This window comes from Dryobates pubescens, chromosome 10, assembly GCF_014839835.1.
Source record: "Dryobates pubescens isolate bDryPub1 chromosome 10, bDryPub1.pri, whole genome shotgun sequence".
In the NCBI taxonomy this organism is placed as follows: domain Eukaryota; kingdom Metazoa; phylum Chordata; class Aves; order Piciformes; family Picidae; genus Dryobates; species Dryobates pubescens.
In genome coordinates this window covers 20,968,454-20,992,239 of record NC_071621.1, presented here as the reverse complement: position 1 = coordinate 20,992,239, position 23,786 = coordinate 20,968,454, and the positions used below count along the sequence as shown (strand labels likewise).

At 38.7% G+C, this 23,786-nt stretch overlaps 1 protein-coding gene across 3 annotated transcripts in view; it reads left to right on the top strand.

The window, feature by feature from the left end:
• Positions 1-23,786, top strand: part of PDS5B (PDS5 cohesin associated factor B) — a 106,625-nt gene that overhangs the window by 22,607 nt on the left and 60,232 nt on the right. For all 3 annotated transcript variants that reach the window (XM_054164556.1, XM_054164554.1, XM_054164555.1), the window contains exons 2-9: positions 908-1,033; positions 3,298-3,501; positions 5,723-5,809; positions 5,910-6,007; positions 7,094-7,220; positions 14,865-14,945; positions 16,236-16,376; positions 22,274-22,389. In XM_054164556.1, the coding sequence (XP_054020531.1) occupies positions 926-1,033; positions 3,298-3,501; positions 5,723-5,809; positions 5,910-6,007; positions 7,094-7,220; positions 14,865-14,945; positions 16,236-16,376; positions 22,274-22,389 (962 nt within the window). In that variant the 5' untranslated portion in view covers positions 908-925. The remainder of the gene's footprint in view (positions 1-907; positions 1,034-3,297; positions 3,502-5,722; positions 5,810-5,909; positions 6,008-7,093; positions 7,221-14,864; positions 14,946-16,235; positions 16,377-22,273; positions 22,390-23,786) is intronic.

Here is a 23,786-nt window from a genome sequence, read left to right as displayed (position 1 = left end):
CATTCAGTGAAACATGGGCTAGAAAGTAGGGCAGAGGTAAACCTCATTTCAGCAGGGCTAAGTTCAGCAGGGGTAGGTGTAGAGTCTTACATCTGTGGAGGAATAAAACCCATGGACCAGTACAAGTTAGGGCTTGACCTGCTGGGAAGCAGCTCTGCGGAGAAGGACCTGGGAACACTGGTGGACAGCAAGTTTACCACAAGCCATCAATATGCCTTCATGGCAAAGAAGGCCTGTGGTATTCTGGGCTGCATTAAGAGTTTGGCTGGCAGGTTGAGGGACATTCTCTTCTCCCTCTAATCTTCCTTGATGAAGCCACACCTGGACTATTGTGTCCACTTCTGGGCTTCCCAGTTCAAGAGGGACAGGGAACTACTGGGGAGAGTCCAGTGGAGATCTGCGAAGATGATTAGGGGACTGAAGCATCAATTTTATGAGAGGCTGAAGGAGCTGGGGCTGTTCAGTCTGGAAAAGAGAAGACAGAGCAGATCTTAACCAATGGATATAAATATCTAAAGGGTGGATGGAGGCCATGAAGATGGGGCTGGGCTCTATTCAGTGGTGTCCAGTGCTAGGACGAGGAGCAGTGGGAACAAACTGGAACACAGGACCTGGATGTGTTCCTGTGTGACCTGCCCTACGTGATCCTGCCTAAGCAGAGGTGTTGGAATAGATCTCCAGAGGTCCTTTCCAGCTCCTACCATTTTGTGATGCTGTGAAAGCTCCATTACAGTATAAAACAATCTACATGAATATCAAAACAATACAGATTACTGAAAACAATAAAACTGTTTTGTGCAGTTTTTTCTTTGTATGGGTTTTGTAAGTACATTTCTCTGTGCATTTTGTTTTTAAAAGTGAGATGGATAAGATAAACAACGTTGACTTCTTCTTTATTTTCCCACAGTTTTAAAATCGTGGAATCATGGCTCATTCAAAGACGAGAGCCAATGATGGAAAAATCACATATCCTCCAGGAGTCAAAGAAATCTCTGATAAAATATCTAAAGAAGAGATGGTGAGAAGGCTAAAGGTCAGTAAGCAAGTAACTGCAGGTTGAAGTCTTCTGTACACAGCATTCAGCCATCCTGTTACTATATTTATGTGAAACTTTTTTGTTCTCTATGGTGACTTCTGTTCTAATACTTTCTTGAAGTGATTTTGTTCAGAAGCATTTAAATGAGTTTAAAAATCACAAATGGAAATAACTATATTAATTTTGAATACTACTTAAATACTCCATGAAAAGAGCAGTAATTTTGGCAATAATATGGATGCCTCAGAATACATTCCTGTTATGCATTTGTGCTCTTTTGGTATTTTCATTATTTTAGCCTGTAGGTACTCTTTGATTGTGCTATGTATTTATGTCTCCTGAAATTCTTGATTGCTTTATTCAGCCTAGCTGCAGGAAGTTTGAAGAGATTTGGGGGCTAATTATGTTAGTACTGTAGTTCATTTACCTATGAATTCTCATAAAAAGTCAAGCCTATTAGCGTTGTGCAGAAGGAGTGCCTGCAACTTGCATTTGCCCTCTGAAACAGAAGGGAACAGATGTGATAGAGGAACCTTAAGTATTCCAGCAGCTGGAAGAGCTTAATTTGGAGTTTGAGAAGTACTTTAAGTCAACTGGAATTACTGGTAAATGAACAAATAGGAAGAATTTTTTTTTTACTATGAGGGTGGCAAAACACTGGAACAGGTTGCCCAGAGGTGGTGCATGCCCCATCTGTGGAAACATTTCAGGTCAAGTTGAATGGAACTCTGAGCAACCTGATTCACTGTAGATATCCCAAATCAAAATATTCTATGAAAAGCAACAAACAATAAGCCCCCAAAACACAAGGATTCCTTCTCTCCTCACCCCAGTAACCTGTCTGTGCTTTGGGAATTTGGCTGTTAGACTTTATTTCTTCTGCATTCTGTGATGCTGAATAGAAGATGACATTTATGACTTTATAGAAGAGTGACTCCTAACAGAAGAAGTTACTAGCACTTAGGGGTTTTGTTGTTGTTCTTGGTTTTTGTTTGTTTGTTCCCCAGCTTGTGAAAACGCACATAGTTCCTACTGATACTTTTTCACCCATAGTTCCATATCTCTTGTGTGTCTAGCAGGAGAAGAGTACCTAATAGGATGCCCTGTATTCCTTGTCAGGTGTTCATTCTGGCTGTGCATTCATCAGTATGCAGGCAGGGAGTGAACCACACAGTGTTTCTTTTGTGAAGGACTGGATGATTTAAGCTTTACCACAAGTGGATAGACATAGCTGCAAGTGCTGAAGTTGTTGATAAATAAGTGAACTATTTGCCTCTTAATGTCTCTGTCAAATTCATACAAGTATTAGGGTAGAAGCAGTTTTCTGTGGGTTTTATTTCGATTTACACAAGCAGATAGTGTGCTATTTGGTAATGACAATATTTTAATAACAATTGCTGGGAAATCTGGAAAGAAAGGAAAATATGCACAGTGAATTTCTATATTAGTGTAGCTTACCTTAGAAACTCTATGCATCTCCAAGTTATAATAGATTTAGAAGGAGATAGAAAATAAATGATAGTAGTCATGAACTAGCTCTGAAGACAGAGAGATCATAAACACTTGGAAATGCTGAATAGTGTGAGAAACATATTTCCCACAGTTTCACTTAATACACAACAACCAAGGTATCATCTAATGAGCTATTATCAGATTTAGACCAGCACTCTAATAGCATAGTTTCTCATAAATGATACAATTCCATTCCAAAGTGTCTTAGTGTGGAAAGATGTAGGAAGAAATTGAGTAGGTTAGAAAATACGAGTCACATCTGGAAGATGAAGGTCCATGGTGGCCTAGGTGCAATTTTAGGGTAGAGCATCCTGCAAAGATGCTAGGGGAACTGGCGTAGTTTTCTTAATTTTTCCTTTAACACTGTGAGAGATTGCTCTGGAGACAAGTTGAGTTTTATTTTTTGTCATTTGAGGAGCACCAGTGTGCTTCAGATGGTTCATTTGTATCTGACTGGGGAGGACATTTTTCTTGCAATAGAAGTGATAAGTGTGCATGAGCTGCTAATCTTCTGTGCCTTTTAGTAAAGGATTCTCATATGGCTGAAAGCTTCACAGCTGCTGTGAAATGCAGAAGTTCTTCCTTTATTTTGTAGGAGAAATAAGATACTGGTTGCTCAAATAAGCACTACTGCATTGCTAATGATGCTTCCTAACCAAGTTGCCCAGAGCCAGGAAAGGAACTTCCAGTTAGGACCTCATTCCATGGAATACTTAGTTTTCTGTACTGATATTTCTCTTTCTTTTTAGATGGTTGTGAAGACTTTCATGGATATGGACCAGGACTCTGAAGAAGAAAAGGAGCTCTACCTAAATCTTGCTTTGCATCTTGCTTCAGACTTTTTCCTCAAACATCCTGATAAGGATGTGCGTTTGTTGGTAGCATGTTGTCTTGCTGATATTTTCAGAATTTATGCCCCTGAAGCTCCATATACTTCACCAGATAAATTAAAGGTAAATTGAATGAATCTTTTTCCACACCAAGTTTTTAAACCAAATGGTTGATATAATTGATGATAACTCTCTTTTTTCTCCCTTTATTTTTTATTCACCCTAAGCAGTGCAAGGTTTTGACTTGATTCTGGGATCAGGTCAAATGTTCATCAGATGAGGTGGTGTATAGTACATCTTACAACAGCTTGTAGAATTTGGAATTTATATTGAAAATATTTTATTGAACTGTCATTGGAAATTGCAGGTGGTGGTCTACTACTTTAGAAATATTGATACGTCTGTAGCACTTAAAATCATTTGACAAGATAAGCAATTCCTTCAGTTGGGAAAATACCCTTGCTGTTTCCAATTGAACTGACAAGAGATGATTGCTGTAATTTTATAGATGAAGGCTATATTTAAAACAAAGAAAATATTTTTCTGCAGACAGGAATGATTTCCGATACGCAAAGTTCTGCAGTTACAAACATCACTGATCCCACTAGATGGAGATGGTTGATAGAGGAATGCTAGATGTGAAAACACAGTAGAGATCTTCCCCATTTGATTCAGAGAAATTAAATTTTAAGCTGCTTATTGCTCTTCCCTCTTTTTCTTTTCTTTTTTTTAATAGAATCAAACTTTCTTTCCAACTCTCTCCATTGAACTACTTTGCTTACACAGTATAAGTCTAGAGTGATGAACCAAGTCTTACAGAAGATCTTGCAGAGGAAAATAACACTTTAAAAAAATGCATACTTTTTTGCTCTTTCATTTAAGTGTATGTGTTGTGGGTATTTTGTTTTGGGTTTTGTCTTTTTTTTTTTCCTACAGTAGAGATAAAAGGATGATTGTGGTGGAAGATATCTGTATTATCACTCAAGAAGTTGTTCATGAGTAGGGCAAACAGTACAATTTCAACTCTATTATGCCATTACCAGACATAGGGGAGAGATACCTAGGGATTTGTTAGCTATGTTTGTTTTTATTCTGAATTGCTGCACCTCTTACTGCACACTATCTAGTTAATTTACTTGATTAGACTGTTTCAAGACAAACATTAGCTTTCTCTACTGTGTTAGATTTGTCTGATTTTGAAGCATCCTAATTTCTACTTCAGTTTTGAGTATGTCTTCCTTTACTTGTTAAGCTTAGAGGTTTTTTCCTTCTTTTTTGAGTTTGGCTAACAAATGATAATATTCCTCCTTGCAGAATCTGATTTATAAAATGCTACTGAGTTTCAAATTTTATAATATAGGAAGGTTTACATTACTGATTGCATACTTGGAGTATAAACATGCTACTGCTACCTGGATAGGTATCGGAAGAGACTATAGACATGCACTGTCTGCATTCACTTCTGCAATTTGTGCAGATTTCAGTTTCTTGGTGCAGATTTCTAAACATATTTTGTGTAGTAATATGGTTTTGGTGTTTGATCACCCTAAAGGCACTACAAGCACAGCTTCCAGGCCAAGATGTTACCAGGTGAAGATGTTTATTACGTTATACAGCAAGGTTATCTTCTCTTTTAGAAAGCATATGTGTCACATCTTAATTGGTTATTTTCTACTGGCCTGCATGTAATTAAGACATACATCAGGTTAAAATAACAAAACAATATTTCAACACATCCAACTAAATTCTGCCAAGTCTTTCTCTTCAGTTACAAGATGCTTACATTCTTTTCTAAGTCAATTATTAATCATGGCCTTCTCCAACTCAAGCAAGAGCAAATCTTCCCCTACATTTCCCTCTTTTCTTTCTCTCAATTACTGATAAATTGTGCGTTCCTAACTCAAGGGCAAAACATAGCTGTTTCAAAGCTATCCGAAAACAACCCTTCTACAATTTTGAGAAGGAAAGAATGAACAATAGAGACCTTTGCCTAGGGTTATTGAGGTTTCTGCTGAACAGAGCTTTGTGGACAAGCTTTGATACAAATGTTGAAGAGTTACCACTGCTTTGTGACTTTGAGAGATGCATTCTCCTGGGTTATATCTTGCTACTGTTTTTAACCAGTAGTTAATACCAAGTCCATACTGCAGCTTTGAACCTCTTCTAGTATGTTTAGTACTAAAATTGAAGATGTCAAAGCAGGGTACTGAGCAGGATAATCTCTTGAGACAGTGGGACACTGATATCTGAAGTATTTGCCCTTGTTTCTGACTCTTTGTATCTTAATGTAACTTATTGTAACTTATGTGAAGTCTGAGTAAATGACTTATCACTTTATTTTCAGGACATATTTATGTTCATAACAAGGCAACTTAAGGGTTTAGAGGATACAAAAAGCCCCCAGTTCAATCGGTATTTTTATTTGCTTGAGGTAAGTTTTATAACTTCTTTCATAATCACTGTTGAATGTAATTTTCCAACTTAATCTCGTATTAACTACTTCTTTTATTGTTTTTGCTGTTCCAACACAGAACATTGCTTGGGTCAAATCTTACAATATATGCTTTGAATTAGAAGACAGCAATGAGATTTTTACCCAGTTGTACAGAACCCTGTTTTCAGTAATAAAGTAAGTATTGTCACCCCCCCGTTACAATATGTTATTGCATGGCTGAGATGTTTCTAACTTAAATGTTTGGTCTGTTGTGTGACTTTCAGTGTTAATGAGTTTAATTTTTGTAATTCAGTTTAACTAAGGGTAGCAGTGTAAACAAAAGGTGACGTTTTTGCCTGTTTTAAACAAGATACACTGCAAATATTTTTACTTTTCTGATTGGGTTGTCTTTTACTTTGTTTATTTTATTCTGTTCTTGAAATTGAAAATGAGTGGTGCAGCCTGTAATTCTAAGGGATTTGGAGGATTATTGCTATAAAAACTGAGTTGGAAAACATTGGACACTGGAAGGCACTGTTAGAGATTGTGTAATATGCCCCTCCTTGCTCAAACCAGGGTCTTCTGAAACAAATTGCTCAGGACTGTACCCGGTTGATTTTTTTAGCATCTCCAAGGATGGAGACGCCATGGCTTCTCTGGGCAACCTTCTAGTGCTCAACCATCCTTACTTTTAAGAAGTTTCTCATTCTCATGTTTAAATGGTATGTCCTGTTTTTCATCTTGTGTCCATTGCCTCTTGTCCTGTCACTGGACTTGTCTGTCTTACTCACAAAATCAGGTATTTCCTACCTAGATCATCTCTTCTCAAGGGTAAAAAAAGTAAAATAATAAATAGTCAACTCTCTTAGCCTCTCCTTGTATGAGAGCTATATCAGTCCTTCAGTCATCTTCGTGACCCTTTGCTGGAGTGACCCTAGGATGTCTGTGTCATTTGTGCTGGGAAGCCCAGAACTGGACACAGCATCCAGATGAAGTCTCACCAGTGTTGAGGGGAGAGAGAATCTAATATGGTATCATGTCTTGGAAGGGTCTGATACAGTCCCCTTACTCTTTTACTGCCGTAGTGAGTGAAGAGGTCACGAGATACAAGAACCTTTTGCAAAATGATATATGCAGCCAAAAAAATTATTTTGACTTCTATGAAACCTTGTGATTTAAGTATTACATTCCTTGTTGTTTGGCATCACCATTGTGAGTACTCTGAATGGAAGTTGTACTTTATATGAATAGAACAGTAAGAATTCTTGTTTTTAATTTCAGCAATGGTCATAATCAAAAAGTTCACATGCACATGGTTGATCTAATGAGCTCTATCATTTGTGAGGGAGATACTGTGTCACAGGAACTTTTGGATACAGTGTTAGTTAATCTAGTGCCAGCACATAAGGTAAGACTTCATAGTGGCTTTTTTGCTGTTGGTTGGTTGTTTTGGGTTTTGTTTTGGTTTGTTTGTGGGGTTTTTTTGTTTGTGATTTGTTGGATGTATGTATTCTGATATTTACATTTAATGGAAAGAATAACTGTAGCAAGTGTATTCCTATTACTTAGTTAATTATTTTTTGTTAGTACTTTTAGTAAGCCATTTTTAATTGCAAGAAAATTCAGTAGCATTTCACTGCTTTGATTCACTTGCCATAAACCGAAGTGTCAGTGGTCACAGTAATCTAAAAGCCTTAATGTCATATGAATTTATATATATGGTTTACATATGGTCAATACCAACTCAATATACCAACTTAACACTCTTTGGAAAGTTTTTAATTAGTGTAATGCTCTATGAATAGTTCAAACTAATGTGCTGCCCCAAGTGGCAGGGAAGGTGTGCTGACTGCTAGTTTGTAGTTGACTGGTTTATTTCAGAAATGTTGGCTTGGAGTCATTGAAAGCACATTGGTGTGGGTTTGGGATGCAGCCATAGAACTATGTTCAGAAATGGTGGTGCCTGAAGAGGCCAAGCACTAACTGTCTGTCTTTAGTGAACAGGTTTTGCAAGTAAGTGTCTTAGAGGTGAACTGGGGGAAAAACTTCAAACTTTGCATGTATTGTGACATCTTAATGTTTTAAAATCAAGGAAGCCTGACTTCTTTGTTCAGAAACCTAGCTGAGTCCTGCTGCAGTCTCTTGGGTTACAGTGTGGAAGACAACTTACAAATCGTGTATGAAAAAAAGAACTCTCAAAACTTCAGGGAAACTATCTAGGAAGTGTGTACTTAGGAAGATGCTTTCTGAAGAATATAGCTTGTAGAGCAAGATACTATACACAGGCCATCATTTTCAATGAGTAAACAGCAATGGTGCTAGTGGGGTGGCTGCAAAAACTCAGGCATAAGGAATACTTCAGGTAGACATACCCTCAAATGTCTGTCTACCATAATTAGTAATCACTCAAGTAGTCTATGGTACTGTACCTCACTTGGGTTTGTCATCCCTCTCATTGGCTGAAATAGAAGCCATATTGATGTAAACTTGAGGGAATGTGGCTGACACTAATATCACAAGATAGGTAAATTGGAGTATGCACATGCTAGCTTCAGTAGTGCAGCAAGTATCAAAGAACTCAATAAAACAGTAAATTTAACATGTCTGACCATGTGCGTAATTCTTTTTTTTCCTTTGTGGTTTCTCTTTTCTTCCATGAACTCTCCTGAGCAACTTGGTCTAGTAGATGGTGTCCCTAACCATGGAAGGGAGGTTTGAAGTAGATGGTGTCCCTAACTAGGTGATCTCTAAGGTCCTTTCTAACCAAGCCGGTCTATGATTGTATGAAATTCTTTTGACGGGATTATATTAAGAGGGAACAAAATAAACAAATAGTGAACTAAAAAGACCAGAAGCAAGGGAGAGAGAGTCAATATAAAAAGACAAGGAAAATTAAGAGTTTTTCTTTCTCTTTACATTGTCTTCTTAGATTATAAAATCTTTATGACACCATCTGTAAAGAATTTTGTATTTGTGTAGTGTGATAGAAGACAAATTATACTTTATTTCCTTTAGTGTTTGCAGAGTGTTCCATTTTCAGCCTCAGAAGTACTACAGGGAATCCCACACTGCACATCCCACATGCTTTACATGCTTATCTTTTAGAAAAAGTGACACTAACAATTAAACTCCTAACTGTCTTTACTAGGAACTTGCTTGATAATTGGTTCTATCTATTTTGGCAACACTTCAGCTGAGCTGCTTCTTTGAGAGACATCCTTAAAAACCTGTTTCCCTACTTTACTACAACTAGAGAATCTGTTAGAACTGTTTTGTCAAGTGCTCTTGGATACAAATTCTGCTGATGAGCCCTTGATAATAAGAATAAAGACCCTTTTCAATATTCCAGGAAAATGTTGTTAAAATGTATAGTTAGAATATTTGCTTTAGATACAGACTTAACATTTGATTATCCTCTTGAAGTTACAAAATTAGGGACTGGTTTGATATTAGCTAGTCCTCCTTTTTGAATCAAAAATAGGGGACATGAATTTGTTTTCTGTGTCAGTTGTGGTGTGTGGATTTTTTTGCTTTTTCCTTTGTGATGGTGGTTGGTTGGTTTGGTTTTCTTTTAAAGGATTGGTACCAATTATATAAATCTTTGTTTGAACTGTGTTAAATTGAACATTGAGAGGCACCTGGAAAAACTAACTAACTGCAAAAAATATTAGCATGTTTGCACTTCTGTCACTACCAACCCCATTGTACCAGTACAACTGATTTCTGGCTTTGTAGCAAGGCATCCTGGAGAACATTGCTTATAAATGCCAAAAGGAAAAAAAAAAAAAGTCTGCATTATTCTGTCAGATAGATTGCTTTCTTTTCTTGTGCCTGCAGCAGAAACTTATCAAACATTTTAGAGAAGAACCGGTATGGAAAGTGAGTTAGCAAGAGCCTTAATGTCTTCCAGAAGTGTAAAAAGGTCAAAATACATCTACAAAAATTATGGTAGGAAACGAGACAAAGGAGAGAACTTACACTTGACGAAGATGGTCTGTCTCCAAATATTGTTACCAGAGACCATTTAAGCATAAAAAACCCAACCAACTACTCCTCTATTAACATTTTTGTTTTGTGATGTTAAGCCGGAAGTTTTCAGGGTGGAACAGTCTGACAGTTCTCTTTTAATATCTTGAAGAGTGATCTGAGCAAGGGAAAAGTTTGTAGGGTTAGTTTGCAGATGATACTAAATTGGGTGGAAGTGTTAATTTTCTTGAGAATAGGAAGATTCTGCAAAGAGATTTGGACAGACTGGATTGATGGACTGGCAAAGCCAAGTGCCAGGTCCTGCACTTGGGTCACACCAACACCATGCAGTGCTACAGGTATGGGGCAGAGTGGCTGGAAAATTGTATGATGGAGGACAACCTGAAGATGTTGGTTAACAGCTGTCTGAGCATGAGTCAGCAGTGCTCTCAGGTGGCCATGGAGGCCGGCAGCATCCTGGCCTTTCTTTATCAGGAATAATGTGGCCAGCAGGACCAAGGAGGTGATCTTGTGCCCCTGTACTCAGCACTGATGAGGCTGCACCTCAAATACTGTGTTCAGTTTTGGGCCCCTCGCTACAAGAATCACAGAATCAGTAAGGTTGGAAAAGACCTCAGAGAACATCAGGTCCAACTTATTACCCAACACCTCATGACTAACTGAACCATATCTTAAGTGCCACATCCAGTCCTTTCTGGAACACTTCCAGGGATGGTGACTGCACCACCTCCCTGGGCAGCACAGTTGTTCTTCCTGGAGAAGAGAACACACTGGGGGACTTTACAGCTGCCTTCCAATACCTGAAGGGAGCTACAGGAAGGCTGGAGAGAGACTTTTCATAAGGGTGTCTAGCAATAGGACAATAGGGAATGGTTTTAAGGTGAGGGAGAGTAGATTTAGACTGGATCTTAGGAAAAAGTTTTTTAGTATGAGGGTGGTGAGGCTTCAGAATAGGTTGCCCAGAGAGGTTGTGGATGCCTCATCCCTGGGGGTGTTCAAGGCCCAGTTGCCAGGTTGGATAAGGCCTTGAGCAGCTGAGTCTAGCTGAGAGGAATCCCTGCCCATGGTGGGGAGGTTGGAGAAGGCTATCTCTGAGGTCCCTTCCAACCTAAGCCATTCTATTTAAAACAAACAAACAAACCAAAATAAACAACAAAAAACCACCACACCACTGTAAAGAGAAAAATTAGTCTAGATTACAACTGTCTAAAGAAAATTAAGCACTTGATTCACTTGTGCCAATAGCCAGGACCTGAGTGTCCAGAGGCAGAACTTTATGGAAATACCAGTACCAAAAGTATTAAAAGAACACAAGAAAGTTTTGTTCTCCCTTTTCCATACTCAAGACAAAAGCAGAAAAAGTGGCACTGCCTTAGTTGAAATGAAAAAAATAAAAAAGGGAGCAACCCAGGTCATTACTAAATAGATTCAAAGATCTTTTAAAAACCGTCAAACCTATCTTGCCAACTAATTTAAGAGACACAGAGATACTTTAAACTTTGCCTGAAGGAGAAATTTTATAAGGGTAAAGACCTACTTCAACAAATGTCTTCTCTGTTTATCTACACTCTATTATAATCTTCTGTTTAATCTTTGTATACATTTGGAGAAAAAAAAAAGACATGCAGTTGAAGATCTTTTAATGCTTTAAGAAAGCGCATGATGGGGACAATAAGCTTAATCAGGACAGCTCCATGAACATGAAAGCACACAGTGAGGATAAGCATCTGAGAGTCCTGAACTGAGTGAAAACTAAACCACCAGCTGGCAACACTTTTTGAAGTAACTATTTGTGATTACTACATTTTGAAGGAAAAAGCAGGAATAAGTATTGATTAATAAGGACAAGCCAAAGAACCATGCATAAAAAGGCAGAACACAGACCTTCTGCAAGATGTCTGAGAAGTCGCATTCAAAGACCTCTAAAAATCATGTAGTCCAACCATCAGCCTAACACCACCATGGCCTGAAGTGCCATGTCCACACATTTGAACATATCCAGGGACAGTGACTCCATCTCCCTGGATGATCCCTTTCATCCAAATCTAAATCTCCCTGATACAATTTCAGGCCATTTCTTCTCATCCAATCACCTGATACTAGAGGAAAGAGACTGACCCCAACCTTGCTGAATCTCTTTCCAGAAATTTGTAGAGAGAAATGAGGTCTCCCCTTAGTTTCTTCTCCAGAAAAAACAATCTCACTTCCCCAGCAGTCCTCATAAGACTCATTCCCTAGACCTTTTAACCAGCTTTGTTCCCCTTCTCTGGACACACCCCAGCAATTCAATGTTCTTCTCACCAACCTCGTACTGAAGAACTTTTTCCTAAGATCCAGTCTAAACCTACTCTCCCTCACCTTAAAACCATTCCCTATTGTCCTACTGCTAGACACCCTTATGAAAAGTCTCTCTCCAGCCTTCTTGTAGCTCCCTTTAGGTATTGGAAGGCAGCTGTAAGGTCCCCCAGTGTGTTCTCTTCTCCAGGCAGAACAATCCCAGCTCCCTCAGCCTATCCTCATAGAAGAGGTGTTCCTGCCCTTGGATTATCTTTGTTGCCCTCCCCTGGACTTGCTGCAACATCTCTGTGTCCTCCTTATGCTGAGGACACCAGAATTGGATGCGTATTTGAGGTGGGGTCTTAGAAAAACTAATAGAATGAGAAGTTATCTGATTATGTTACTCAGGGCTGCAAATAGCTACTTCCAGCATTTAGGTTTTTAAATAAACTGCTCTGTGAAAGATACAAGCTGAAACTGTAAGGTGAATCAAAACAAATTTGCCTTGTGGAACTCTGCTGTGCTAGCTCTTTTGTTAGTATTTGTTTTATACATATCAGATCTAGAGCTCACTTTTACCTAGGTGAAAGCAGTTTGTTTCGATAGAGGTGAGCTGGAGAACTCAAGAAGAATCAGAGCAAGAACTGCAAGAAGTATACATCCTTTGTTACAACTACTTGTGCTTTTTATTTCCTGAAGAGTCACAACTAGCTGCATAACAGAAAACAAATGCTGCAGGTGGAAATGCCTTTTTTTGTTGCTTTTGTTTGGGTTGTTTCGTTGCTGGTTTGTTTTAACCATGCGATCTAAGAAGCAGAAGCTTCTTTTTCTCTGGTGTGTGCAAGAGCTATGCGGTTTTGTATAAAAACTGCTGAAGTGGACCTCTGTATCTTGATTAGATAAGGGAAGAGGAAATTACAAGTATGTTAGCATCTGATGTAAGCATTCCAGTATCTTTCCAGAATAGGGATTTTTACTCAGAGCTGCTACAGCAAGTGAACAAAACTAATACTTCAGGCATGAATCTTGGGAGTCTTTTGACTTCAGTCACCTACCTTAATACTAGTAGTTGGCAAGCCAAGACTTCTTTTATGTTAACAGAAAATGTTTATCTGATCCCACTGCTGTTTAGAAGCCTATAGTTCTATACAGTCTTTGAAATTACAGGCAACACTCTCCATCTCTTTGCAAATAATCTCTTCTTTTTATTCAGAAACTACAAAGAAGGCAAGCATATTGGTATTCTTCCCCTAGATGTGGCAGTGCATCTTGTTTGCTTTTCATTATGCTAAAAGGAAATGGCTTCCTTTTATGGATGAGATGTATTTAAAACCACCCAACAACATAACAAAACCCCAACCACAAATTGCCCCTTTATACTTTTGAATTGTAAATAAAATACGCACTTTTTTTTTTAAATTGCAGAGACCATAAAAAAATTATGGAAACTATTTTTTTGCAGAGACTTTCAGCTATTAAAAAACTATGTACATGCATAAAAAATGAGACACTTGAACGTGTCCAGAGAAGGGCAACAAGGCTGGTGAGAGGCCTTGAGCACAAGCCCTATGAGGAGAGGCTGAGGGAGCTGGGATTGTTTAGCCTGGAGAAGAGGAGGCTCAGGGGAGACCTTATTGCTCTCTACAACTACCTGAAAGGTGGTTGTAGCCAGGAAGGGGTTGGTCTCTTCTCCCAGGCAACCAGCACCAGAACAAGAGGACACAGTCTCAAGCTGTGCCAGGGGAGGTTTAGACTTGAGGTGAGGAGAAAGTTCTTCACCGAGAGAGTCGTTCGTCATTGGAATGGGCTGCCCAGGGAGGTGGTGGAGTCACCGTCCCTGGAGGTGTTCAAGAGGGGATTGGACGTGGCACTTGGTGCCATGGTCTAGTCATGAGGTCTGTGGTGACAGGTTGGACTCGATGATCCTTGAGGTCTCTTCCAACCTTAGTTATAACCTTAGTTATACTGTGATACTGTGAAAATATATGTAAGCTTTTTTGGACTGAAGAATTTTTCTTCATCCTTCCATGTGTTAATCAAGACTGCGGTGGGTATCACGAGGGCTGAGTTACTTTTTCTTCTTTAAATTTGTGAAAAGTAGTTGATGCAGAAATTGGAGAAAGGATGTGTGGCAACTAGAGGATGGAGAACGTGTGAAGGAAACAGTAACAACTAACTCACTCAATTAGAGAAATGGAGGGATAGGAATATTGTAGGTGGTGGTTTGTTTGAATACCAGAGTTTCATGTGTTCTTCGCTTCTTTGGTCATGAACTGAAATTCTAGGCGTTTTTGGTGGTTGGTTTTTTGCTATCTCTGTCAGACAGACTTGTGTATCTTTGCAAGGCACTATGGAGAGGCTGTAGTGGTCATTCTCAGGTCACTGCTTGATGCAAGAACAGAACTGTGCTGCTTACCACAATCCTGTTCAGAGTCTTGCTTCTGTGATGCCTGTAAATGCCTTGGTGTTGCTTGATACTTCTCTCCTGTTCTTTTTTTTTTTTTTTTTTTCTTTCTTTTTTTTCTGTGGGGGAAGCTGATAAGGAGGAACAGTAAAATTCATGAACTTCACTAAACTTCAGTTGCCCCTCAGAGCCTGACAATTAAGACCACATTTGCCAGAAAAGAGTTTTCTCAGTAATGTCAGTGAACCTACATAGCTCTGTTTGGGCTAGGTTTGTTTTTACTGTATTATCTTCACTACTGAAAATACAAAGAGAGCAGGCTGTATCTTTAATGCATTTACCATATTTAGAGTTAATGTATGTTTATGTGTTTTTTTTCCCCAGAATTTAAACAAGCAAGCCTATGATTTGGCAAAGGCTTTACTGAAGAGGACAGCACAAGCAATTGAACCATACATAACTAATGTAAGTGAAGATTGCAAACAAATATGGACATCGGGAGATTTATGTTTTAATAGCTGCATTACAAAAAGAATGGATTATATCTAGTCAAATAAGTTTTTACATGTCCCCTTTACCATACAGAGTGGGAAATCTGCTGCCTGCTTTCATTGTTTTGAAAGTTAGTTTTCTTAAGGGGTATTAAAGAAACAGTTGTAGTTATTTCCTGACTGGGATTATATACCTTCCAGGCAACTCTGTATCCAGAAAAGGAAGACTTTTCTGTAAGACAGTAGAGCATTGTAACTCCTAATGAAATACACTTATCTGTTGGTTTTTCAGTCATTACTAGAAACTGTTGTCTTTTTCTATTGCATCACTTTGAATTCACATTACAATCTTAAAAAGTGGCAGCTTTCATGTTTTCAGTTTCTTTATTGATGTAATTAAACATGTCAGGTACAGAAGGTTGTGATGTTCATCTGTCCCAAGTTTGGGAATAGGAAACAGAAGTGCTGGTGAAGTGTATAGTGTTGTCTTAGTGGCAGGTGGAAGTAGTATAATTTATTCAACCACACTTGTGGATTGTTTTAACCTAGAGAGAAGAAAACGTTTCCAATTATGTCTTCCCCCTTATGAGTGGAGGTAGTATATTTCTCTTTTAGTTGCTTCTTGCCCTTCTGACAGTTGAAAGTAGGGTAGAATTAATATTTGATAATATAAATTTTTGTTTTTATGAGAAGTATGAAGTTTTCCTTGAGTTGTTAAGTTTACCAAGAGAGAATAATTTGCAGCTACATTATGCTGTTTGTAATTAGAAATTATGGAACAATCAGTTAGGAATTCCTATGCTTTTACTCCTTAACCTGTCAACCGTGTAGTGTAGTAATTAGTCAGTTGCTTCAGCCTTGTTTTGAGTAAGTGCTAGAATAATTTTAAAGTGATTGTTCTTAGTAGTGAAATAACTTCACATACAGTCACATTATCAAAAAAATCTGATGCACCGCAACCCCTTGGATTATTTGTAGGCCAGCTGTGGTAAGCTCTGTATCACATGTGGTATTGAATACAAATTGATATTTTAAGATTTCTGCTACAGAATCATGATCTGTGCTCCCCTATCTCTCTCTCTTCTTTTTTTAAATAATGGTGAAATAATACTTGCAAGGTTAGGACTGGACTTGATGATCTCCAGAGGTCCCTTCCAATCCCTAACATCCTGTGAAAAGGCAGTTTTAGCAGAAGACAAGCAGAGGATTTAGAAGAGTGTGTGTTTATTCTTGTTATTTATGTATGCTCTGTTTTATTTTCCAGTTCTTCAATCAGGTCCTCATGCTTGGCAAAACATCAATTAGTGACCTGTCTGAGCATGTGTTTGACTTGATTCTGGAGTTATACAATATTGACAGTCACCTCTTGCTTTCCGTTCTACCACAGCTTGAATTCAAACTTAAGGTAAGCACTTCTTACTGTTTTTATATATTTGAAATGTATGTTCTTTGACTAATAATTTCTCTGCTTACAAGTTCATCAAACTATTTGGCATTTAAAACTAATACTTATGTGTAAAACGTATATTCTCTGCATCGTTTAAAGGAAAACTCATCAAAGCCACCAAAAAAGAGTAATTTATCTTCAGATGTGTTAACCTGCAGTGCATATATGCATATGTTTGGGGTTTGATTGGTGGGACTTTTTTGCTTGTGTCTTGTAATCAATAATTTGACTTTTTTGACTTGAGAATCTGATGGCTTTGTTCCTTTTGTTTTACTGTACCATTTAATGTATTGAAATTACCTTATACTGCTAGTTGTGCAGAGAAACTGCATCTATTCCAAACAGTGAATTTTGACAGGGCAAAGTTTGGCTCCATTTTAATGTAAACTGATGTATTGACATTTTTTCCAAACAGAGAGTCTGTGACAGGTGGAAGGCAGAACATTTGACTCTATAAACATGTTGTACCCATTGCTGCAATTACTTCTATGAATTTTCAGGATCATTTCTTATGTCTAGAGGATAGCTGGTGCTAGCTGTCTGTTTTAATAGGTATTTTTCTTTTTGACTTCCTACCATTTCAGAGTGTCTCCATCGCTTGGAGAAATTCAATCCAACAGCTGTTACTCTTTTTTTCCTACATTATTTTGGTTCTATTTGTTATTCTATAGGGTTTTTGTGAAAGTGGGAAATCTGTTTAGTTTTGTATTGCAAAGTTTGAAAGTGATCTGTGCTAAACTTGAGGGCTGATGTGCAGTGGGCCACTCTTGAAATTACATGTTTGTGTACTATTGAGGGCAGATTTTAAGCTTATAGAGCCTTCGGCCTGTTCTTCTTGCAATACTTATCATCATAGTGGCTTGTTCATGCCTACTAGTTTTTTACTAGTGTTGCTAGATGTGTATTGCATGGGGTGTTTTTTGTTGGTTTTATCTTTCCATTCATATTTCTGAAAGAAGTAGGGTTCAATTTGCTGTTTCCCGACTGTCTTAAGTAGACCTTTTTCATCCTTTCATTCATGTTTTCAGAGATGGCAAACAATTATCATTCTCAGTCCAATGAAAGTGGTACTTCTGTAGCTGAAGCCATTGCTCAAGACATTGAATCTTAACTGCATCCTTGTTTTTTACAGCTGTAGTTGCAGTAACCTTTCCATCTTTAGGTCCGTTTAAAAGTGCAGGCTCTTGAATTGTCTTCCTTTCTTCTTCACTTGACTCCTCATATACCACTACTTCAATACAAACTTCTGGTTTGTATCCTAATTTATCACTGGAATCAGCAAGTTTAGTAGTCCAACACTGTCAACTTGTTTTATTTCTCTGGGCTTCCCTGACACGTTCAAGTGTCTCGATGTCCTTCTTAAACTGAGGGGCCCAGAACTGGACACAGTACTCAAGGTGCGGCCTAACCAGTGCTGAGTACAGGGGCAGAATGACCTCCCTGCTTCTGCTGGCCACACTGTTCCTGATACAGTCCAGGATGCCATTGGTCATCTTGGGCACCTGGGCACACTTCAGGCTCATGTTCAGCCTACCATCGACCAGTACCCCCAGGTCCCTCTCTACCTGGCCTCTCTCCAGCCACTCTGACCCCAGCCTGTAGCACCGCACGGGGTTGTTGTGGCCAATGTGTAGAACCTGGCACTTAGATGTGTTAAATCTCATGCCAATGATATTCTGCCCCTGCCCTTTCATTCTTCCTGACCCTGCCCTCCAATGTTTGCATTTTTGTTATTTTTTAGTATCCTCTTTTTAAATGGTCAGTACGCATTTTGTTGGTTTTAGTCCTCTTGATCCTTAGTGTAGTTTTCTCTTTGTGGTCTGAACCTTTTGGTGGTTCATGTTCAGTTTATCAGTGTTCCCAGTAGACATGTACTTTTTGATAGTTACATTCTTACTGCTCTTTTTCCTTTTTGACCTGTTGAACTTAGTACAGTTTGTAGCTGTTCTGAGTGCATGATACAGCTTCTGTTTGAATTCTCTTGTTGCTTCATATGTGTCTTCTTGATGCCTTAAATTCTGAGGACAAATAATATATGCCTGTTTTGTCCTATTGGCTGTCAAGAGTTGCTTGACTCATCTACAGATTAAAAAGTTCTCTGTTTGGAATAGGATAATCCTGGTTTAAATCCTGAGACACTGGAACATGGTGCCTGGTGAAGTTGTGGATGCCTTGAACACTTTCAGTGACAAGGCCAGGCTGGATGGGGCTTTGAGCAGCCTGATCTAGCAGAAGGTGTTTTTGCCTGTGGCAGGGGGAGTTGAACTAGGCAATCTTTAAAGACCCCTTCCAAGCCAAGTAATTTTATGGTTCTGTAAGATCTTTCTGTGGTCAAAATGGTATTTTGAAGGTGGGTGTTCTGAAATGCCAGTTACTACACTTCAGTAACACTGTTGTGCATACTCTTATGGACCTAAACAATGTGGCCACCTAGTGTTCATGCACCTTGCCATTTGGGTACAACCAGTGACCACATGGTTTGGTCACTGATGCCACGTAATTTTGATTGCTGTGAGAATTGTATGTGTTGACTTGGATGAAGAATGAAAGGTAGCTGGCATCAATTAATGCTCTCTGAAATGTGCAGCTGTAGTGTGCTTTACTCCCTCTGTGGCTTTTTCTGTCCTATCTGTGTCAAGAGTCTTGTAATATGTTTAAAGAGAATTGAATTGCAGCCAGGTCTGTGCTGTGCCATGACATGCACCAAACAGAAACGAACAAACTACTTGGGTCTGGCAGGGATGGAGTTAATTTTCTTTGTAGCAGCCTGTGTGGTGCTTTGCTTTGTATTTGTGGCCACACTAATGTTTTGGCTGTTGCTGAAGAATGCTTGCACAGGTAAAGGCTTTCTTCCCCTGCCACAAGCAGGCTGAGGCAGGGCAGGCTCTTGAGAGGGGATATGTGCTCAGCAGTGAAAGCTCAGGGTAGGAGGAGGAAGGGGAGGATGTGTGTGCTCATAATATTTCTTCCCAAGCAAGCTTTGTGCATGCTGAGACCCTGCTTTCCAAGAACTGGTGGGACATCTGCCTGCCAATAGGAAGTAGTGAATGAATTCATCTTTTTGCTTTACTTCTGCATGCAGCTTTTCTTTACATATTGGATCAAGACAGTTGACAGTTCATGAGGCTTGTAACTTTTCTTTTGTTCCTTTCCCTTCTCCTCTCTGTACAGAAGAGTGAGTGAGGGACTGGGTGGGTGTTTGGCAGTTGACTGGGGTAAACTCACCACATCTTGATAGATTTTTTTGTAAAGAAAAAGCTCCTATATTCTTACATGACAGAAAAGAAATACTGTTAAATTCTAATACTCTGAGAGAACTATGTCAGATAACCGTTGCTTCTTACTTGTAATTACTATTTCTTTTTTGCCTAATTTTGGGAAGGAATTTGGGAGATTTGTGAGACAACACACACTGAAATTCATTTAACTTAACTTCTTCCATGAAGGTCAGTCATTTGTGCCTGATCATGCAGGTGAGAGGCAAGATGGTATGATTTTGTAGGTCAGTGTGTAAAGGAAACTGATGTTTCTTCATTCAAATTTGGTATTTGAATTTTAGAACTTGCTGTTACTGAAAGTTAATACCATTCCAGTGTTCATGAGAATGAAAACCTCTTGAATGAAGTGTTTGGGAAATAAGCACAATGGGGTTTACGTCTTTGTTTTAGCAATTTATTAAGCCAATATGATGCAATGAATAAAATCAATATAATGTTAACTTTTTTACTGTAGGGCTGTTTTTCTCTGTGCATAAGATAGTTCAATTTTTTTGCAAGTTTCAGGTCATCTGTCCATTTCTAACTGTGACTCCCCTGCAGATCCTCAGTGCTGCCTGTTGGTTTTAGACTTGGTAGGGATGATAATGTGACTAACTTCAGTTGTTGTTAGTGATAGGCCCAGGAGAGCCTGTATTTTGGGAGCACGTGTGGGGAACTGAAAGTGTCAGTGTTTGGTGTTGATTTTTTTTGTTGACAAAGTACTTGATTATATGTCAGAAAAGAGTCAGAGGCTGAGACTCTTCAGTTGCATAATTGCAAAGGATTAAAGGTTTTATTTTAAAAATATTTATTTGTTTATTAGTTTATAAGACTAAAAGTTAAAGAGAATAAAGGAGAGAGACTGCAACAGTGATGCATGTGTTTAAAAAGGAGCACAGTTGTGTGGTTTTGTTTTTTTGGTTTGTTTTATTACCTTGTGGAGCTTATATAAGGCTGTTTCAAGGAGACCAAACTCTGGACACAAATTTAGAAAGTACCAAATACTCTTGGTCTGTAATCACAAATATTCATTGTTTCTACAAACAAGACTAGATACACGAGTGGGTTATATTACAGTTGGATTAGTGGCTAATATAATGTAAGTTTCTTCCATGGTTAATTTATTAAGGATGTTTTAGTTGGTTTTGCCTGTTTGCTTTCTGGCTGTGTAAGTAGTTGAGTATTTAGTGTCCTCCTGACTCTTCCACACTCCTCCTTCCCTACCCTCTAGGGTGTCTTGTTCTGGATCTGACCTGTTGTAGTTTGAGCTGGGTGCCCCCCTGGGGCATTCACTTCCTGTGTCCAGAAGTCCAGCCCAGAGGGATGGACACAGGAAATTGTGTATTTCCTACCATAATTCTTTTCACCACTATAAGATCCAGTGCGGAGTCTGGCACTTCCTCTTTCCTTCCCTCTCCGAGACTTGGTAACTGGGGGAGAGATCTCCCGGCCATGGGCCTGATTGGGCCCAAGGCCACAGGGGGATGGGCAGTCTCAGGCCTGGCCAGCTGAGACTAGCCCAGCAGAGGGAGGGGGAAGAAGGAGCCCTGGGGGTTTTGGATGCACCCTCAGGTGGGGATGGGATCTTTCTTTGTCACTGCGCTTTGAGTTTTCTGTAACATTCACTGCTTTCTATTTAAACTTTCATCACTTTTGCAATCCGTTTGCCTGAGTCGTTATTTCTGCCTGTGGTGGGGAGGGGATCTGCCCCAACCCATTACATGACCTGTGTTAGCTACCTAGAGAAATTCACAGGTGCTTGGTACTTTGTTAGTTTAAGCAGAAGTGGGTGGGATGTGAGTAATGGAGATTGGACTAATGTACATGACAAAAATGTAAAATTCATAACCACAAGGGCAGAATAAAAATTTGTAGTGTAATGGACACAATCTGGGATTCATCAAGGGAAAAAGACACCATATGTTGTAGATGGCTTTCCGTAATGTCAATCTGAATTGTAATTGAAAAAGTCAAATGCAGACAAATGTACTAATGGATTTACTGTTAATGCTGCTAATACTGTAAGTATTCAGAAGAATTATAGTCCTTTGTAACATGGTAACATATCAGTGTTAGAGAGTTCTTCATCCTGTTGCTCTGCTACTTTAAGGAATTTTACAAAAGCTTTTACTGTTCTTAGGAATCTGAATTTAAAAGGATGTACTGGCAAACGTTTCGGCCCATTTATGGTATTGAGACAGAAGAAATAGTTGGTCTTCAAGACTGTGGTGTTGTGTTAGAGAACTCTCACAACCACATTGTGCTCTTATTTCATGTTCACATTCAAAAAGTGATGTTGAGCTACTAAGAATGGCAAAGGTGGTAGAATGGTATTTTAAAACAGTACTTGTCTTTATTACCAGAAAGAAAAGACTGAAATAATGAGTGAGTAATAGCTAGTTAATACCAACTCATTTTAGTTAGTTTTATAATGGTTTTTTGTCTTGATGTACAGTTGTGCACAAGAAAGTCTGCTCTGTATTACATTTCTAGAGAAGTAGAAGTGTGTTGGTGTAAAAGCTGTACAAAACCAAACTTCTGATGTATTTGGTTGGTTTGTGTTTCTTAAATAAATGAATGAATGTTTTCTTTTTCCAGAGCAATGACAATGAAGAACGCTTGCAAGTTGTAAAACTCCTCGCAAAGATGTTCGGGGCGAAGGATTCAGAGTTGGCATCTCAAAACAAGCCACTTTGGCAGTGCTACCTGGGGAGGTATATGCTGATGTAATTTCCTTCCTAGGAGGGGAAAAACATACAATGAAATATAATTCAACCTTTTCTTTTCTTCCCCCTAAATGACACGCCTAACTGTGAGTTCCCTCTTGCTGCTTTATCTGTCAGACTTCAGATAATGCTGAAGCAATTAATTTACGTACATCTGCATCTGCGATTCTGTGGAGCGAACAATTAAACCCTGTCACTTTCAAGATCATTTTTGGAGAAACTGTTGTTATTGACATTGTAAAGTAAAAGGAATAGTTTTAATTTCTTCAGAAGTGGTACTGTTCAAGAATGGTTTAATTCTAAAACGGCATCAAATGACACTCGCAGTATCAGGTGATACTGGAACTGATTCTGAGGCTTTTATGTACCCTATTTGTGTATTGGTTTCAATACTTATTTTTCATGGTAGGAGTGCCTTAAGAGAGTTATGTAGTAGTCACAATGATGCTGTCTTCTGGTTTTGAACTACTCTGCCAGTTTGAGATGGAAAATTATACCTGGAGCTTGTAGTCAGGAGAAACTTAAGTATTGGTACTATGATGAAAATGTGTTTGATCTGAGTAAACAAGGACAAAGTCTATAAAGTATTATAAATGCTGTTGGTTTATAATTTAGTATTCAATTGTATCAAAAGTGGAGTCCTCAAAGAAATGCTACTTTATAAAATATAGGGAACTTAACAGAGGGAATGCCTTTTGCTTGAAAGTATGTAACTGTTTAAAACATTGCATGCAATCAAAAAGTGCCAGATCTAATTGGGCCTGAAGGAAAATGCTTCTTTGTGTAACAATGCACAGCAGTGTCAGTATGTGCAGTCCATTGCTCAGAATTGCTGTTTTCAGATAGTTATCAGTTACATATATTTACTTCTTTTTTGAGGATTTTAACTAAGTTATAATAGCTGTGTCACTAAAAGAACCATCCTTATTATCTTGATTTTTTAAAAATTATTTTTTTAAAAGCATACCTCAAAACATCAGAGGGGTTGTCTCCAAGGGAGACCTTAAAGCAGGCATCTGTTCCTGACCCCTAAACCAAGACGACATGACCAATGAGACAGTTCTTGAGTCACTTAAGCAACAAAACCTGGTTTTTATGGGAGACTTTGACTACCTATACATTTGCTGGAAGAACAACACAGCACTTTACCTATCCTCCAGCAAATTTCTGGAATGCACAGGGGACTTCTTCCTCACATAAAGTTAGATGTGCCCAGCAGGAATGAGGCACTGCTGGGCTTGCTGCTCACTAACCAAGAAAACTGGCTTTGGAATGTCTTGGTTAGTGACAGCCTTGGCTGCAGCAATCACAATACTGTGGAATTTTGGATACTGCTGAGCATGCTAAATGTTAGTTCCAGAATAAATGTTTTAGATTTAAGAAGA